Consider the following 20,411-nt stretch of genomic DNA (forward strand, 5'->3'; position numbering starts at 1 on the left):
CACACGTGGGGATGTTTCATTTGAAGTCAGCGGCACCACCGCCAGCCTTCGTATGCTGTAATCTGGTTTCTCCTTTGAGTCTAACTGTTCTATTATGGCCAGTTAGATGTGCCGAGTATGTCAAAGAATACTAGTTTTATCGGTTGAAACCAATTTTCAAAGTTAATTTGGCGCTGTTGTTTTTTTTTTTTCCACTTTAACAAGAAAAGTCCAATCCCTACAGATAATACTCTGATGCGAGACAGCATCAGTCTACAGCAGTACAATATTACTTTTCGACAGCAGTAAAGCGTTTCCTTAGTGCAAAGTGGGCAACCTAACAAAGCATATTTTCAGGCATATAACTTTTGGCTGATGTTCTGCATCCCAATAAGTAGGTGCGGCAAGACGAACCCTGCTTTCAGTGGTTTCATGACGTCGCGCATGTCCGTATCTTGTGGTAGTACTGCTGAGGTCAATAATCAGGACAATAGCCTCCATATCGCGAAAAACCTGACTCTCTCCGCAACCAGCCTTTCGTGGGCACCTGTCCTGTTACAGGCTTGTGTCCTGCTCATCTCTAATAGTACCAGTCTGCTGTATCATCTTTGTCAGCCTCTCAAAGTGTTTTTAATCGACCTGTTTTGCCTTTTTGGCTTCAAGCAGACAGCTGATCGTCATCCATGCAGTCTAAGTACAGCTGTCTCGCTTTTTTCTATGCAGTTACGGTAAAGGAAAAAAAAAATACTTTCTGTGACGAGCCGCAAGCACCCATCTCAGGACATGCAGAAAAATACCAGTGTGCACAGACAGGTCGGCTGACAAGCACCGTAAGCCGGGTGAGGCCGGAAATGGAAAGTGCGGAAAGCTACTCACAGATGGTGCATTCTGTCTTAGCCATACACTGCTGTCCAGCCAGACTATCAATGCTCGTAAAAATTTGCTAAAACATTTAGAAGGGGTTAGTACCATGCACGAATTGCGCGCGCGCGCGCGCACACACACACACACACACACACACACACACACACACACACACACACACACACACACACACACACACACACACACACACACACACACACACACACACACACACACACACACACACACACACACACACACACACACACACACACACACACACACACACACACACACACACACACACACACACACACACACACACACACACACACACACACACACACACACACACACACACACACACACACACACACACACACACACACACACACACACACACACACACACACACACACACACACACACACACACACACACACACACACACACACACACACACACACACACACACACACACACACACACACACACACACACACACACACACACACACACACACACACACACACACACACACACACACACACACACACACACACACACACACACACACACACACACACACACACACACACACACACACAAAAGTGTGGCAACAAAGCAAAGGGGATTCCAAGCAGGCAACAGGGGATCCACAGAAAGGGAGGCAGAAAGAGCCACATGCTCAGAGGCCATTTTCAGACTGAGGGTAGATACCTTCCAAACTCTGGAAACCTGCATGACACGCAGGGATGGTGCCCCCTGCAAAAACATGAGCACAAAGCGCCACGGTTACAGCACGACGCAATCGATACGTAATCTACGCACATGAACCACTTATGAAACTTTCATTCCAGGGTTGCAAACCCGCAGAAAAAAAAAAAAAACGCCACAAATACAGGGGTCAAAAATCGCTACTTGAGGGCGAAAACCTCTTGAATTGCAAGCAATTTTTTATAGGTCGCAAAACTTCTACGCTCTGTGGCCTACAGAAACAGAATGGTTACGTTGTTAGTGGGCCCCGTGATGCAAAATGATTTTAAGACTAGTTCCTGCAACTTATGTCAAACATATTCATTACGCATACTTCCACGCACCAGTAGGCAGAAAGTATTTTGTCTCTCCGGACAAAAAATTACAAGAGTTCCACGCTGCTCAACCAAATATTCAGCGAAAGCATTAGCCGCGGGTGACCGAGCGTTCTTCTATTTTTCTTCTTCCTCAGCCCACATATAAAGCACGGTCGCTTTAACCAAGCCGTATGAACGGGCTTTAGGGGCCTATAGGGGTAACGTGAATGCCAGGGTGCTTGCAGGCTGATTCTGACAACCTTTCCATTCGAAACGAGAGACCCAAGTTGGCAGCTCCTGCCAACTGAGCCGCGGCTCCGACCGCGCCACGCCGACAGCTTGAGTTGGAAGCCCATCTCTCGCTTTTGTGTCACGTGGGGTGTGACGTCACAGCGTCACGTGGGTAAGGCGTGGCTACGAGCCGCGCTACGCTGAAGGCTCGAAACCTAGAGTAGTATTGCTTTCTCAATCAAAGTTGCAGCCTTTGTAAAGAAAAGTTGCTGCCATATTTTTCAAAAAAACGGAAATTTAGGCGAGGTGGTAGGGATCCATTACACATTTAGAGCATCACAATACGCTATTATTTGTTCGGCTGATAGTGAGCACTTGGTCTTTTCTATTTCCGTTTGTCACGTTTTGTGATGATCCAAAATAATGGATAGCATTTTTGCAGACTGCCTCACTTTTGTTGATGGACCTACACTCCCAAGCGATGCTTATTCCTCAAATCGAATAGGTAAGTTGTCGTCTAACCCATCTTGGCAATCTTTCCTCAGCCTAAGCTTCAGCAGAAAGGCGGTTGGGCAGGCTAGACCCCCCTAGTCACATGCATACATGAAAATGGAAACACGCCCTTCAGAAAATATTATACGTATACCCATTAAGAATCATTTGGCGAAAGAAGGTCAACAGCAATCCACCCTTAAATCAGTAAGCTCACGAAGATAGTAGCGTTTTTTGAACTTTTGCATATGCCTGACTTTCATCATCTATTTTCTGAAACAGTAGTTTTTAAACACAAATGATTTTTGTACACCATATGAGCATCTTCGAAAACATTATGTTCTTTCTGCTTTTAAACGGTTACACAAATACATTTTCTACTAATTCCGAAAAGACAGCGAAAGCTTGCCCTGTGAAATTGCGTTGTCAGTTCCATTACTCTGTTTTGATGCTGTTTTTACACGTTTTTGTTTGCTCTCCTTTTGAGTGTATTTTTTCGTTCGCTATTTTCGAATATTTTTCTTCTCACATCGATTTTTTTTGCTCCCTTTCTTTTCTTTTTTCCCCCAACCTTTTTTTTTTTTTTTTTTGCAACTTGTCTGCTCGGTGCATGACTTATATGCTGTCTACTGCAGGACACTGCCACTCAAGCCTGCTGAGGTTTTGGCAGGCCCGCATTTGCACTGGAAAGAGGAAATGAACATTTCATTATTATTATTATACACTCGTGATATGTTGGATAGCAATGGCACCTACTAAACGGTGCGAGCCAACCCACGGCGCCCGAGAGCATCCGAACGATGTGTCGAGCCGGCGACGTTCGGCATGTGTTTCCGCGAGCCCTATCATGCTCTGTCCCCACTCTTCGCATCGTGCGCTGCATAGGCCACCATGTCCCTTGATCCACCATGTACCTTGGTTCTGCGAGCTCATTTTTCCGCCAAGGAATTAACCAGTCCAGTAACAATAATGATTTGGCTGTGTCCTTTGCACGCTGACAATGCAACCGTGACAAGTCAAGATCCCACCGGCGAGGCGATCATCACAGCCGTAACCGCACGCGCCAGTTGCTTTCGCACGCGCCAGTTGCTTTCGAAGGTAGCGTCGTTTGGCGCTGTTTCCTTTCTCCATGTTTGGCGCAGTGTAGGCACGCTTTTGTCTACAGTGCTGTCGCTGCCGATCGCTACGCCATCTTTGCTTACAAACATGACGTTTGTCTATAGTAACAAACTTTCTGGCGGCAGTTAGTCGGCGAGGGTACAACGTTGTTTGTTCGCTCGCGCAGTAGCAACAATTGCCATGTACCCCCCCCCCCTCCCTCCCGGCATCCACGCGCTAATTGGAGGCCACCAGCCTGACTCCTAGCGCCAGACCTCCACCCGAGTACAACGGAGACGTAAGAATGCCCACCAGAAAGCTGCTGTTGCTGTGCAATTCCCGAGGAGCGGCACTGGACAGTCCTGTTCCGGCCACTAGACTGTGGCGGCTTGGAGATTGCTGAGAAAAGCGGCTCCGCCGTAGAAGCAACGAAGTGCGCGCAGGTTACGGACCATAGCATTCAGTCTTACCAGCGACGGTCCCGTGCGTGCGTGTGTGTATGTGTGTGCGTGTCATCGTTTCCGTTCCCGTCCTTTCCGTTAATTTTCAGTTCATCATTTAAGTGCGGCGCGACGTTCAGCACGCGCCCGTCGGCACGGCGGCGAGTGATGTGCAGGATTTAGTATAAAAATAGCGCGAAACCACAGAAGAGAAGCACAGATACGAGCGGCAACTTACGACTGAGTGTATTTCGTGCAAGAATGCAAATACGGGTAGCAAGCAGAAGAATATCACAAAATTGCTGCGGATATCATTTGTCATTATCTAAAAAGGCTATTTCTCTTTTCGATAGGTGAAGAGATGGTTCGCTCAAGCAATTTTCTCCTCTGTCGTGGACAAAGCATGTTTCACATGCAAGCGAAAACGCTAGCGATTTCTGCCGCGGCGGCGCAAAAACCTGCTTGGAGCGGCGGGGGCAGCTTCTGCGGCGAGGTTCGGGAAAGTTGGAATCCCATCGCCGCGAACGAGCGGCAGCACCGCTTGTCAACCAATGAGACGGCCGCGCGTTGCCACGTGACCAGTGCGAAACTTGCGCGGGAAACCCTGGAAATGAGGCTGTGCTTATTTCCTCGCGTGCTGCTGGAAAAAATGTATATAAAGAATAAAAAGTAATCATGATTTAATTCTTAAAACGCAAGATTTGCATTTATTTATACAAATGTTTAGAAGAAGTGACGAAATCATATTTAAAACTGAGCTTGTTCGTTCTTGCAAGCCACCGAAACCGACTGCGAGCGTGCGTTGTTTACTAGAAACGTTGGTTTTCGCAGCGATGAAAATCGCGCTGACGCGACGCGTGTACAACGAAGCCTCGCGAAAAGCTTCGCAGCGCCGCGCCGCTGTTTGCTCAGTTCGCTCAATCGCTTGCATGTGAACCGCGCTTAACAAAGGCTTCGTAAAGCTCCCATTTTAGCACTTTGCACTTGTGGGCGATTCCTCTGCCCGAGGGATGCGCACGACAAATACACAGCGGGCCGTGTAACAAACATCTTTAATCTCACAGGGGGTCCTCCAAGACGGTGCGGGGTCGTCGTCCGGGGGGCTGCTGCCTGCGGGTCGTCTTCCGTGGAGAAGCGCCAGGAGCGAAGCAGGAACGAAGAGAGCGAGACAGCGGCGCGTGCCTTCTTTTATAGCCCCCTCGCGCGGGACCAGTTATCCCAGAACGAGCGGGGAGAGGGAAACAGGCACCGCGCAGGGAGCATTTGGGAAGTGGCGCGGCCTTCGAATGCGCGGCGCGCCACAGGCCTTACAGATATGTGGCGCAGGGCCCCACACACTTCCAGAGTAATGCATCCCCACGTGGTCACGTGTTTTGCAAGAGTGACAGCTTTGCTAGTGCTCACGTCATTCGCGCGCTCTCTTCATCGGTCATCGCCCGGTCTGGCCGACGTATGTCGCACCCCAAGACAACGGGCTTCGTATGGTGCAAGATGGTGACCGCAATCCCCAAGAAGACTCGGTATCCCCAAGCACTTGGTGGTGAAACCACAAGTTCCAGAAGAGGCTACGAAAGCGCTTGGCCTGGTTCAGTCTTTATCATAAACTATAGACATAGTACAGCTTCTTTCACTGGGACAGCACAGCTAGAGTTGCTGCTGAGGAGCTCGGTCGATGCATCAGCGAAGGCGTTGATATCCTGAAGGCGGTCAAGCAAATGTAACCTCACGTAAGCATTGGTAGCACGATTGCCTGCCTCAGAGCAGCGGATCTCCTGCTAGTTTTGTCGGACAAAGACGGTCGTTTCGCTGTGATTGACTCTGACACCTACAACCAAAAGGCTCGTGATGCTACTGCGGGAAATTTTCGTGTTTTGAAGGATATTAAAGTTAAAAAGGTCAGGAGCGGAGCAGAGAAGCGATGCAATGCACTTGAATTGTGCAAGCTGACTGGACCAGGCAAGGATAGTGACAGCCTAAGCTTGGCAGTTTTTTTTTTTCCGCTAAGACACACAAGACAGACTACTCCTTCAGGGTGACAGTTTCCGAGCACGGCACTTGGCGCAGCGCTCTTTCGGGCAATTCTTGCAGCGATCAGCTGAACTAAAGGTGAATGACCCCTTTCTGGTTCGATGTGCCCGTGATGGCTCAGATTTTCTCGGAAACAATGCCCTAAAGGGAGTAAGCGCTTTCTGGATAGATCTAAAGGACATGTATTACTCCTTGCCGCACGCCTCCCTGTGTGACGTCAGAGAATGCATTGAAGAGCAGGGAGCCATTCGTTTCCAAAATGCTTGCGGCAACATAGAAAGCTTTCTGGAGTCGCTGTCATTCTACCTACACTCTACCTTTGTCGAGTTTGAGGGCGAGCTGTACGTCCAGCAAAAAGGATTGCGCCCTTGCTAAGTGACCTATGTTAGCAAGAGCTGGCAGAAGATTCAAGGCAGCACTTCAAGACAGCCAAGTCTTTCAAGTGCTGGATTTTTGCGGGATGGCGAGGCTCCATACCATCCTTTTTCGGGCACTTGAGAAGAGTTTGAGGTCACCAGGGAAATGCCTCGCGGAAATTAACTTCAGTTTCTGGACACAAGGCTCTTCTTCGAAGAGTCGCAGCTATGCTGTAAATATGCTCTACGTTCACGGAAGGGGTTTTTGCCCTGTTCGTCAGCAAAGTTGTAAAACGTGGAGTAGCTGTGAGTGCTTTCAGGAATGCTCTCGACAGGTCGTGCCACCACCGCATCTTCGAAAGTGTCGAGGCTCAAGCTCAAAGTGTTAGCGCTGCTGGCTACCCATGTGGACATACTCAACAGCTTATGCTTCCAGCTTTTGAAAGAAAAGCGTCTTCCCTCCAAACCTCTTGAACAAAGTTCGGTCAAGACAACTTGGTGGTGATAGCCATCGGTTAAAGAAGATCGTCGGTCGTGGCGGTGTACGCCTCCTCTTTTCAGCTCCGAACAAACAGCGCAAGTTGTGCAAAAACGTAAATTGTGTAAAGCGAAAACAAGTTGAATGCACTACTAAGCACGTGACGCAGTTTGTGGAATGTAAAAGGGTGCCACATACGTCGGCCAGACCGGGCGATGAAGAGAGCACGCGAATGACGACTAGCAAAGCTCTTGCAAAACACGTGTCAGTTCTGGAAGTGCTAAAACGGGAGCTTTAAGAAGCCACGACAGAGGAGAAAATTGCTTGAGCGAACCATCTGTTCACTTACCGAAAAACGAAATAGCCTTTTTAGATAATGACAAATGATATCAGCAGCAATTTTGTGATATTCTTCTGCTTGCTACCCGTATTAGCATTCTTGCAAGGAATACACACTCAGTCGTAAGTCAGCGCTTGTACGTGCTTCTTTTCTGTCGTCCCGTGGTTTCGCGCTGTTTTTATCCTCAATCATGAACCAAGCAGCCCAACAATCCTCACTTTTGACGTGCAGGAGCTTATGGTAGTGACAGCGCGCTCCGGAGCTATTAAAGGACTATAGATACCAAATCTGCTTGGCATTTTTCTTCTTAATGATGCGTAAGTCATTCCTGTATATCGATCTGCATGCAGTCTTCGTTTACGACAAACTAAATAATTTATAACTGAATTTTCTTTTCTCATCGGTTTCGATATCTGAGAGATGGCTATGACGTCACAATCATGTTTTGATACGCGGCATGAAAAAACAGCGATATAATCGCTCGAATCGAATATCCTCATATTTGATTCGTTAAACGAATCAATAGTGAAAACTGAAAATTATTCGAAATTGTTGGAATATATTCGCAAATAGAGCTTTACAAAAGTTAGCGCCATCTAGTGAAAGAAACACAAACTGTGCGCGGCTGCCATGTTTTGATCCGTCCTCCCACAGAGTGCTGCCAACGTGCGTGGAAGCTGTGCATGCACCGCAAGCTGCGTTGGAATGCTCACAACATCTCAGTAGTCGCTGCTGTTGCTGTGTGCAGCCAGCGCACTGTCGTAGACGCGCACGGAATCAAGGTATACTCGTGTCACTTACATCATGTAAAGAATATTACTGCACGTCCCTCTGAATGGGAGCTCGCTCACAGAACGTAATACCACCTAAGCCAGCAAGGTTGCTTTGCGTGCTATGGTGCCGTGTGAACTTGAAGGATAAGTTTATGCTGCGATGGAGGACACGGGAGCAATGCATCTATAACGAACGTATAGTGCAAATAGGTTCGTTGAAACCTTTTGTACGTCGATTGCATTTACCATTGTGTATTTGACTTATGACAAGGGCATGATTACCGAAGCTACTTCTCACCGTCATACGAAATGTTAGTGCTTAGTACACAAAGCAAAACGGTTGGCGCCCGAGCTGCGTGTTTAACGCTACAAAAGCGGCTGACAAACCCGCAGCGCCTTGTAAAGCAGGAAAAGATGGCAGCCCACTAGCGTGCCGTGCCGTAATATACTCACGTCTAGCCCGTTTCGAAAAGTGTTATCGCCTGATGATGCGTGCTGAATCCGGTGCGTGTGCACAGCGCGCAGCTCAGGTTTGTATTCTGTGCCGTAAGTGCCTGCCTGCGCGGCCGATAAAATAACGAAGCGTGCGTTTCACATTTGTGCGTTTTATCGAGTCGCCCGATGGTTCGCTAATTGACAGCCACCTGAAATTCAGTTTATTTTGTAAATATGCCGATTTCTTGTTTATTTCTTCTGTCAGAATAGTAGACATCTGAGGCCTCAACCTCATATGCAAGCGCTGACAAGAGGGACTCGGCTAAAACAAAAATACATTTGAAAAGTCAACTCATATTACTGCGCAGTGTTTGTGACTGGTGCAACTGGACACTTAGGCTCCGCCGTGAAGCCGTTACACAGCGGGCCGTGTAACAAGCATCTTTAATCTCACTCCAGCAGGGGGTCGTGCGGGGTCTCGTCCGGGAGGGCAGGCCGCGAACAGCCAGCGCGTCCAGGTAGAGAAGAGCCAGGGCGAAAAGCAGGAAGAGAGGTCGAGACAGCGGCGCGTTCCTTCCTTTATAGCCCCTCGCGCGGGACCGGTTATCCCCGAACGAGCGGGGAGAGGGAAACAGGCAGCGCGCAGGGAGCATTGGGAAGTGGCGCGGCCTTCGAATGCGCGGCGCGCCACGGGCCCTACAGATATATGGCGCAGGGCCCCACAAACGGCACGAAAACTATGTCGCGAAGCCGGACATTTCCCCAACAGGCGCTTTGGCAGCTGTTGCGTGCTGTCCGCTGGTTCATAGTACGGTCGTTAAAATTGAGAAACCTAGATACTCTATGCGAAAAGCAGCTCTCAAACGGCATGGTAAACGAACGAAAACAAACGCGCACCGTTGCAGACGACACCCAGGCCGCTTCCGCCGTCTGCGCTCGAGCAACCTAAGCGGTCCCGGTAACATCTACGCCGTTGTCTGCAACAGCGCGTAATTTGTTTTCTTTCATTTGTTATTCCGTTGAGAGCTGCCTTTCACGAGGCTGCCCAGTTTCAACGACCGTACTATTAACCAGTAGAGCGCACGTAATAGCGTATTGGACTCCTGGAGAAGCTTTTCCGATTCGGTGAAACACCAGCTCACAGTGCAGCTGTCACTGGTATGTCTGGCTTCACAGCACACACTTATCGCACTGTTTTAAAAATATAGCTTTTAAATGTAGGAGCATATTTTGTCACAGTGTTCTTCAAAGTACAAGCCAACTGTGAACGAATGATTACCTACAAGATTAAACGAAAAAAAACTTAATGTTTTGTTTCTATGGGTCAGGCTCCCGTGCGGTGCCGTTGGCCAGCGGCAACCCCCACGTGCACGTCTCGCGGTGTTCTATAGGTTCATTTCACATGACGTCATCGCACGAACGCCATCCGCCAATTTTTTGGTCACGTGAGCGACACTGCCCGGTCGTCGCATACCAAAGTTGACGTGTGGTGGAGTCACACGACGGACAAAATCGTGCAGCCCTATCGCAATCTGGCATTGCGTGACTATAGGTAGCTAGAATATTCTAGCATACTGCAGACGTGACCCTTAAGTCGGCGATTTCCACCGCTTTGCTTCCGTCCGCAAGCAGCGTTTTCGCAGTTCGGATTCATGCACGAACGACACTTTTCTTTTGCTTTTATTTTTTGTGGCGGAAAGCATTGCAGCCACACCCTGGTGCCCAATCATGTACAGCGTAACACGTAGTCTACTAAAACGCCGGAGGAAAGTGGGCTTTGAGGGACTGACTAGTATATACAGCCGCAAAGCAGGCATGAACGGGCGTCGCACTGTTCTGTATCCCGATCATCTTAGCCCGACACTTGTAGTGCGCGCTGCGGTATGTCTGGTCAGCGCTTGGTCTGGTACCCACAGTGACAGGGAAAAGCTCGCAAGGGCTAATTAATAACGTGCAACGGCTTGAAGGTGTTCCTCGCTTTCCTCTAGCGCTTTAGCGCGCTTGCAGTTACGCTGCATACACGTACCGGGAGCAGAAGGGCAGCAGTCCGAAAGGTTCTCCTCCAAGGGTTGAAAGAAGCATGTTTATGAAGTTGTTATTAAGTAAGCGCGATCACTTGCACATACACAACCGCGTTTATATCACGTCGAGCGGGACAGTCAGCACGGCAATGCTTTAGCAAAACGGCGCAGCAGAAGCAACAGTGCAAGACCCGCCACAGCAGGTGTCTATCCCAAAAGGTTGGCAGCTGTGCTGTTCGCGGAATTTTCACACCTGCAGGACCTATTGTCGCCTCCGTAGACAGCGCAACTGATCATTATTGTAGCAAATTACAGAGTTCACAGCACCTTGGATCTTCCGAACTACCCAAACGAAACCTCAGCAGACGACGACGATGACCAAGGCTATGGCGAACCGGAAGAGGAAATGCTTCATTTTACCCGTCGTCCCCCGTGCGGCAGCCGACAGTGAATAAAACCTATATACATCGCCTACGAATTGAGGTTTCATCAGTTTTCAATCCCTTTTAGCGTGGGCTTTTCTTCACGAATGGCCGACACCGTATTTCCACTGTGCAACCATAAAAATACGTTTATGTGGGCGCATGTGGACGCCGAAGTGGAGAGCACGTCGAACCGGAGTTAGGGTACGGCGGCGCGCTACATCGAGGCACCCTACCCGGAGTTCGATGTGCACAGAGCTTGCATAGGCCAAGCTAGAGGCAGCGCTATGCCTCACACTCCAAAGCGCCTTACTGGCCTGATTACTTATTTCCTTGACATGTACATTGCATCTCAAGTTGATTCTAAATAATAATCCTTAGATATAAATTTGCGTTCCTTTACCCTTCGAAGATCGTTATACTAACTCGCAGGATCTTCTCCTTTGTTGTAACAGATAAGTATAATACTTTTATGGAATTGATTACCATTAGCCAGTCACCATTTTATTATGATTTCTGGGCTGGATAAAAATTTAATTCGGTCCCTGAAAAATTCTGTAGAGGTATAGACAACGCAGTCGTCGGCGAATAATTTTATAGGAAAAGAACCGAGATTTGTCTGATCACTAATAAAATAAAAAATAAAAGGGGGCCCTGAGGTAATCCAGATATCACAGGTTGTAAACTGGACCTATTCCCGTCTATTCAGCACACTGCTGACGGCATTGTACGTGAGAACCACTTTTCTTAAATGCTCTTTTGATTTCCAGCAAGTGCTTAGGCGAAATCTATATAAATAACGTCATCTGTCCGCCGGAGTTTTTCGTTTCCATGAACCAGTTCGGCTAATATACCTGTGTCACACGTGCAAGCAAGAACTCTTTCATCTAAGCGGTCTTTTAGCGAGTTGAAAGACTTGTATTCAAAAGGAGTTGCATAGCAGACACACGGCAATCTCTTTTTAGGGTTTCCTACCGAGGATGCTATCAAAAGCGTGGCGCAAGATCTTGAAACAAAACCCCTCACAATAAACCGACGTATCAAAACATATTAATCAAACGCGTGTGTTATTACACGTTGTTTATAGTAAATTAACCTACAGTATGCTCACAAACGTTAAATTAAAGAAGATGGCGCGCAAACGCATCGGCGGTTAGCGTCACCACGTGATATCTTTGAACTGGTTACGAGAGTGCTGCAGAAAAACTACATTATTGTGCCTAGTTAACCTCCTGCGAAGCGGTAAACTCTTTTTTATAATGTATAAACGTGGCAAGAAAATTCACTTTTGCTTCCTGTACTTATTAAAAGACAATCATTGGTGTCCACTGGGCTTGAGGCTAGTACTTTCCAGCCGTAAAAGAGATCGGCGATCTCCACTTACGGAAAAGACCGCGTCTGGAAAGGCAATTGAACTCTGTCCATGGATGAAACTCTTTTTGGGAAGGTGACTTTTTATTCAAATGCCTTTACAGTGGCCGTGTGACAGTGGTATGAGACTTCATTTACACTTGTGTCGTTTTAGCTAACTTTGTTTATTTTACAACAAAACAAAGTAATAGGTGGAAAAACCCGTGCTCATTGATGGGTTCGTTGTGACTGCATTCCATTTGGCCGCCTCGGCTTTTGGCCCTCTCCCGCGGGAGCAGCTGCCGCCGGCTATTAATAACCGAAAAGCCTCTGTTTTGTGTCAGGCGAAGCATACTTTTACAGAAAAAAAGGAATACTTCGGTCAAGCGCGCAAAAAAGGAAAACACAAATAGACCTTTATGGAATCTACAGGTGAGAAGTTATTTCAAGGTACTGCGGTAGATACTATGTGTTCCTGGAGGTGCACTTGTAGGAGAAATTGGCTGAAATGCTGCCGGGTTTATTTACTGCTAATCTATTCCAGCTAATTTGCATGCGGATAGGGTGTCACCAAATTTGCCCGCAATTTCTTTGAGTCAGCGCGAAGGAAGCGTACAGAGGTCCAGAATATTGGAGAAACGTCTCATTTTCTGCGCGAGGAGAGCTCGTAGCCTTGCGTGCATTGGCGTCACCCCTTCTTCATCACTTGGCGGCGACGATGACTCACCCGGCCGGAGAAGTAACCGGATTTCCCCAAAAGATTCGGCCGAAGCTGACCGAAGACGACGCGCGTCTCGACGGGAGGAAGTGACAGTTATGTGTGCGCCTGCCTTGGCGCGTTGTAACAGACAGACGCCTGTTTTATTGAGGTCGCGTTGCTTCGGCAGGTTAGTCAGTCAGCCAATGCTAGAGCCAGCGTTGCAGCGAGTGCTACCCCGCTGCTCCCCAAACCTACTGATCTGCGAGGGAGAGAGGACAGCCGCATCGTGACTCTCCGGACGTCGGTCTGCGACAGTGCCCGGTGAACAACTTGGTGTTTGTTCTGACTCTCGTGCATTGTCAACTGATGTGAAGCATCTGTGTTGTTGAACGCCTTCTCTGTGTATTTTAGGTCCTCTGTATCGTCTCTTGCTGTGCATAAAGTGTATTTTGTTTGATATCCGACTCATTCTCTGGCTGGCACCAAACCGCCCCTGTCACTACAGGTAGTTTACTTCCGGCTCAGCTTGCCACGAGGGCATCTCCTTTGCGACACCCCAAGCTGTCTGGCGCACCAATAGTGGCGCATCGTTAATAACGTGTGACATAAGGAAACAACTATTCGTTACTGAAGCGAAATATTTTTGTAAAGAACTTAAGCACTCAATCAGCACGCCTTACTAAGAATTTATTAGAAATACCATCTGGTCCTGGGGCTTCATTTTGTGTGTTAATATTAAGCAAAAGGTTCAAAACACCTTCCCCTGTAATCTCAATATCAGAAATGGAAGAACGGGCGAAGTAGTCGCAAATGCTAGGCACTCCACCATTATCCTTAGTAAAAACAGATGAAAAGAAACTATTAAGCTGACCAGCTCTTTCTGCAGCATTATTCTCATTATTAGAACAGCGCCGCTTAGTTTGTGCAATTACATAACGCCAAACCTTAGCTGGTGCTTCGGAAAGGAACTTCAACGTTACATTGTAAAATCCGTATTTTGACTCCTTAATTAGGCGATTCAAATCACGCCTCGAGACATAATGAAAATAGCTATTGACATCTTGCGGTCTGATATCCCGTCTTCAACATGACAACCTTTCAAAACCCGTCCCAAACTACCTGGCACTAAAATAAGACACAGAACTGATGAAATGATGTCTGATAGCCTACAGGCAACCTGCAATGGAGTTTGCTGAGACATGTGGCGCCACCTAGCGGCCGACGGGAGATAAAAATGAGGCGGCCCGGAAGCAGACAGTGTATGTTGCGGCCACTGTTTTCCTTTTGCGTTCGCGTTTTTTTATCCCACTGAGTGTGCTTTACTCATTTAGTGGCTTCAGTGGTCTCGTGCGATGCTTCGACTACTACGGATGTGAACAAGAATAAAAATAAGCGCAGGGGCGGCGAGAACGACTGCCGCAATCGCGAAGGGAACCCAAGTGTACCGCTTGCTGGGGAGAACCTTGGAAAAATGATAAGAAAGTAGGATAGAGTAATGTAACTGAAATTCGTTTTCTTATGGGGTCAATGGCGTACAGAAGCCAAGGGGTTAAAACAAGACGATTGCCTGTTGAGCGGAGGTAACGCTCGCACCGCAAGCTGGTTGGAGCACTCTGCTCAGTAAGGGTTCCGTGTACTGGTATATCCTGTGCAGGATCGAGTGGCATTGCCCTTCTTTTAAAGGTCGTAACGTCCAGAAAAGCAACAAAGTCGTGCAGTTTCAGCATCGAATTCCAGCCGCATTTCTTCGGAGGCGAAAAAAAAATGCTCATAGGCTCTCTGAACCGGACCTTTAATGCGGTGTCCATTCGGAACCTCAAAGCCAAACCACGTTCAAAACTTCCAATGAAAGATTTCGATAAGCATAATTATCTGGAAATTAGTTCTTAAGGTGCTGAAAAAGTCGACCTGGTGGTGTGTGGAGGCCCGTGATACCGTGTATGCGGAGCAGGAACTTCGTTCTGTACTTCCGCGCTAAACATTTCTTGCACCGACTGCTCGAGCTGCTCAAGCATTTCAATCGTCCCAGACGATAGACCGTTCCATTACTAGTAGCAACAGTCAAAAATCAATTCTAACGACCCCATGGAAGCTTTGTCGTTGAGTGCCAGCATTGCCCGCCGGCTTTCCCCACGCTTGAGATACAGAGGTTGTTGTGCCCGGCCAAAGCTGCCCAGAAGTTCGCCGGACACCAAACTTCTCCGGCGAACGCCTCCTTCACAAAAACCGGATACTGCTCTGCAAAGCACCGGTGCACTGGAGTCTGAGCCGTGCCAAGGGGAGAGAAGCGACGTGTTTGAACATGAGCTGAGAATGCAGACAGCTCGGCGCCGTGGCCCTGGCGGTGGACCCCTTCTCGCCCCGCGGCATATTTGAAGTAAGAGCGCAGCAAGCTCTCCCATTGGCCCCGCGAAAGTGCTGCCGTCGGATTGGAGCATTTGAGCGTCAACGGTTTCTCGGTTACGGAGTCTCAAGTGCTTCCGTTCGAGACTCCGAGTGTGAGTTGGTCACTAGCGTCCATCGGGAGCAGTTCGCCCCCTGAGAGAGCGGACGCGGCGGAATCTCCCCGGCCGTCGCTGCGCGAGAACAGTCACGTATGGCTATGCTAGCTTTCGGCCCCAGAGCCGAACTCGTTGTGTAAATGCCTATAAATAGCGTATAAAGCTTTTTCTTCATCTTACCAGCGCCGACTCGGATTCATCGCTACCGGACAGTCCTTGTTCACGAAACGGGCGACGAGCGCTACGCAACCAACTCGTTGGCCCGGTGGGCTACTGTGTGATAACAAGGTACAAAATGGATGGCCGTTTTCGTTGACATCCGTAGCGGGAACCGCCTTCACCACAAAAAAGTGTTCGTCATGGTATTCAACTGTAAAGCAAAACTGCGAGGAAATTAATGAAAAAGCGATCAATCTCTTCTCGGGTTCTTTCTGCACATTCATTGTTTGGGTATCAGGTGTGAACGTAATAGGCAAATGAAAAACTCCAACATCAGCCAACATTTTCCATTAATTTCATCATTTCTTAATTCTTCATCACTGATGTTCTGAGGCAATAAATATTGTTTAAAAAAAGCTCCGTTTACTCATGCGAAATTCAACGTCGTGCGCGGTTGTTCTGTCGCGAGCGGTGACGTCCCATTCTCGAACAGGCGGTGTCCTGTACTGGTGTTCGGAAGCAGAGAGCCCACCTGCTTCCCGCCGTACAAGTTCCTCGGCGCCGCCTGGTCGATTACTATTTTCTCATAAAAAAACCTCAAATTCAGTCGCTGTTCACGACTAGACCCATTGACCTCCCCAGGTGAGTAAGAGCTCCAATTAATTCCTGGGATATAAAATCGCCGAGTAAAATTATACTTTCTCTCTCGAACATTTCTTTCTGTAAATTCTCTTAAACTGACCATTATTATTTGGAGCCATATATACCCCTTCGGTGTAAACTGTTCGATAGCCAAGCTTAATCCTAATCCATGCAGCTGCCAAAGAGTCTGATTGAAGAAGGGTAGAACCCAAAATTTTGTCCTTACAGGGGTGGACGCAGACTCGAGCATTTTGGAGCAGCTTTGGGAGCAGTAATAAAGCCATTTTGGAGCAGCTTTGGAGCAACGAAACGAGTTTTGGAGCCTTTGAATTATATTTTGGAGCACGTTGACTAAGGTCAAACGCCTTTGATAATTGCCGTTTTCTTTTTCTGAAATAAAAAAAAAAACTCCAATCTTATTCCTTTTTATGCAAGTTCAACGCATTTCCAACTTCGCACTCATCTCTCACAAGACAAACGGCCAAAGCATGTAAAGTTATATAACACAGGCTGACCTTAGCAACAGCTTCGAACAGACTAGCAGCAAATGGAACGCCTGCTGATGCGCTTCACAACTGAACACCTAATGCGTTTACCTATTTTGATTTGATAGATTCTTTACCGGCTTAATACCGGCACCTAACCCCCTACAACGATCGCACGCACGCTACTGCAGAAAGCACACTGCTTCGCGGGACACTCATAAGCAGCTTCTGCTTACGTGCACCATGTTAACAGATGGCAGGAAAACAGCGCCCCGTGTGCGCCAGTCCCAGTTCGCCGCAACCTCCTCTCTTAGACGAAATGTTCTCAGTAGCACTGTAACTCCACCTATCTGCTGTCCAGTTCATCCACGCACTCTAGGAATAAAAAAGAATTAGAGGGTCTCATAGATGTCCCCTAAGAGGAAAACGGTGAAAGCATAGTAATCCAAAGCCTAGTTTCGTAGTGATGATGAGTCATGCCTAGTCATTGTATTAACACCCATAGCTAAGCATTTTTATTCATTTCCAATTCGTTGCGGTCATTACAAGTCGTCGTTTGACATATCAGTCATTTCGTAGCAGTCATGATGAGTCATGCCTAGTCATTTTACTCACTTTCAATTAATTGCGGTTATTAAAAGTCGTCGTTAATTTTGGAGAAGAAAAAAAAGCTTTTTTTTTTCTCGTTTTCCCGAGGCATGAAAACAAGAAGAAAAAACATACGGTACCCTTCACAAAACTTGAAACTGTGTTAATCCTTAACATTGACAGATTTCTACTTCTAAATAGGAAATAGCATTTAGAAGGTTGCAGAAAACGTTTTATGTGCTGTCATTTCATTTTGGGTGTATAATTTAGGCTTAGTGATTTGTACTGATGCCGAAATGCTGAATTTTTGTTTTTTCCCTCTCCCGCAGTGTCGAAGTGTGAACATATGTATTCTTGTTTCGCTTATTTGTATTTCTGATAAAGTACAGTCACGTCCTAGTCTCATTGGCGGGAATGTTTGTGTCGGCCGCCGGTGCATCAGCGGCGATGCCTGCCGATCAGCCCACTGGCCACACATGTCTAAAAGCTGAAATTTTTATTCATACAGACCATCTATATATTTGTGGAAACAATAAAATTATTTATTTATATCTTTTGTCGGAGTCGCAGAAGCCTACCGGCGGGTATGCAAAGAAAAAAAGAAACGTGTCCCGAATGGGCGCCAACGACAAGTTAGCGTGCTAAATAACACAGCGAAATCATCTCTGATATGGAATAAACTTCGATATGCAAGCGAACGCTGTCGCCATAGCGAAGAGTGCCTGCTTTGCAGTGCTCATGTTTGTCAGCACATGTACAAAATCTAATGAGTAAAAATAAGTAATAAATAATAAATACGGGGACGCAAAAATGTAGGCGTAACGTCAAAGCTGGCATGGTCAGAATGTCTGCGATGGCTCGGAAAGGACGAAGAACCTTTTCAGCAATGGCCCCGAAAAAGTGCTCTTTACAAGAAGTGAAATCAATGCAGTTGAATATAACGCACGGTGTTCCTTTTAGGCAATAGAATGCTCGCTTACCCATTCCACACTGCTTACAAAAAAATGTTTTCAACCGAAATTTGTTCCTGCGTATTTTGAGGCAGGACCGATTTTTCGAGAGTTACTGTATATTGAACTGCACATAATGTTTAACTGGAGAAGAACAAACTATGAGTCGGAAAAGAAAACGCGCCCGGGAGTTCTAGTTTCGGTATCTGTTCTGTAGTTCGAATAACTACTGCTTTCACTTTCGGCGCTACTCATGAACGTAGACTAAAAATATCAAAACCAGCTTCTGTACTTTATGTACCTTTACCTGCTGTTGGTGTGCACACAGCCGAACTTTGACAATTTCCGCTCACATGCGGTAGTGGAGGCTGTAACACTTAACAGCAACCTCCCATGACTTCACATAACCGTGCAAAAGCAGCGCAAGATATGTATAAGCAGCAAACAGCAAGAAAAAAAATGATTGTTTGCTTTCAATGCATCTGTGCATCTCACTAATATAAACAATTGATATTTTTCAAATTTTCCCAATATTTCCGAAAAAAAAAAAAAACCTTTCCGGCCTTAAAAATTTCCGGAAATGTTACATCAATGGCCCTTTCACAGCATGGGCTGCCGTTATACGCACCAGCGGTCGTTTCGCCGAAAAGCCGACGCCGTCGAAATAAACTGGGAAAATCCTAATCGGTCGACAGGATCAGCGACCTTGCAGGGGCGTTTCAAACACTCCATGTTGAAATAAAACGAACGAATTGGGGAAGGGTAGAATGAAGTCAAAATTGGCGAGGAGGTTCATGGAGGGGGATATTTTAAGTAATTCAATAAATGTTTCGGACGTGGTTCGAACCCAAGTCCTCTGTACGCCCAAGCGGGCACGCAACACACAGGCGACGAAGAGCCGTTGGTAACAAGTGTTTTAGAGGGGAATTTTAGTGACCGCGTTGTCCTGCTTGTGATTTGTATTTATTTGGAATGTTTACTGATGTTACAGTAGTAATTTTCGAAATTTTCACAATTTGAACAACAAAAACTTCAACAATTCGCCCAATGAAAATGCATATCGTAAGGAGAACTTTAGGCGTTCTCTCTGTCTCTACTATATATATATATATTTTTTTTTTTTTTCACGGCAGCGACCCCAAAGGCGTCATTTTCTTACACTAGCACGGCGAATCGGCCGTCGTGTCGTCCTCACGAGTTCAAAGCTAGTGTGGAAGTGTTCATAAGGTTGACTGCTGAGCTCCAACAGCAAAACCTTTCCAACAAGTGGAGCAACAGGAACATGTAAACGAAGCTACTGGGGCAGAAATCAAGTCGAAATATCAAGCAATAATAACAAACAAAGCAAAAGGAACCAGAATGAACTCCCATTTTTCGCTTGCCCGATAAGCAAAGTTGTTTCAAGCGGTGAAATTTGGTCGTTAGAGCTGCAGAAGCAATCTTATTGAAAGCTCTCTGTCTGTGTTTGGACAGGACCATCTTCCTTACTTCGCGGAAGCCTTACTGTGAGGTGGAGAGATGGCCGTAGTTTGTCCGCCTCGTTTGGTTGCAAAACTGTGAGGCCGAAAACTTAGTGCATGCATACACTTGCCAATATTGTGAGCTTCGTCAAAGTGTTCCATGTCTTGTTATCTAAGGTCATTTGCGAAATCAACATCTTTAAATAAAATTTGAACAACGATACGTTTCTAAGATATGCTTGCATTAACAAAGAAACCTCCATATCCAATAGCAATGCTACTGAAAAAGAAACCGCAACTGTAGCTCAAACTGTTTTCTGACTAACGTTTATAACTTTGTGATGCTGTATAGCTGGGCGAGTTGAAATGACGTGATACCTAACCGCCATCGGCAGATTTAACTGGAACGTTTGACAGCGTGGCTTACTTGGACGCCGCGAAGCGTTGGCCGCTGGAGCCGATGTTTTCGGTATGTTTCCAGCGGCTGACGATAGCTAGGGCGCAGTTCTATCCGACTTGCCTTTCGCCTGCAGTGTGTCTGACGGA

General features: G+C 47.0%; 1 protein-coding gene across 4 annotated transcripts in view; it reads right to left on the reverse strand.

Moving 5' to 3' along the window:
- Positions 1 to 20,411, reverse strand: part of RhoBTB (Rho-related BTB domain containing) — a 302,716-nt gene that overhangs the window by 137,353 nt on the left and 144,952 nt on the right. For 3 of the 4 annotated variants that reach the window (XM_084591542.1, XM_084591543.1, XM_084591541.1), the window contains exon 5: positions 1,564 to 1,608. The exons of the other annotated variant lie outside the window; for it this stretch is intronic. In XM_084591542.1, the coding sequence (XP_084447668.1) occupies positions 1,564 to 1,608 (45 nt within the window). The remainder of the gene's footprint in view (positions 1 to 1,563; positions 1,609 to 20,411) is intronic. 4 annotated transcript variants of the gene reach the window in all.

The sequence above is a fragment of the Amblyomma maculatum genome, chromosome 1 (assembly GCF_055883805.1).
Source record: "Amblyomma maculatum isolate TAMU_Amacu chromosome 1, ASM5588380v1, whole genome shotgun sequence".
Classification (NCBI taxonomy): domain Eukaryota; kingdom Metazoa; phylum Arthropoda; class Arachnida; order Ixodida; family Ixodidae; genus Amblyomma; species Amblyomma maculatum.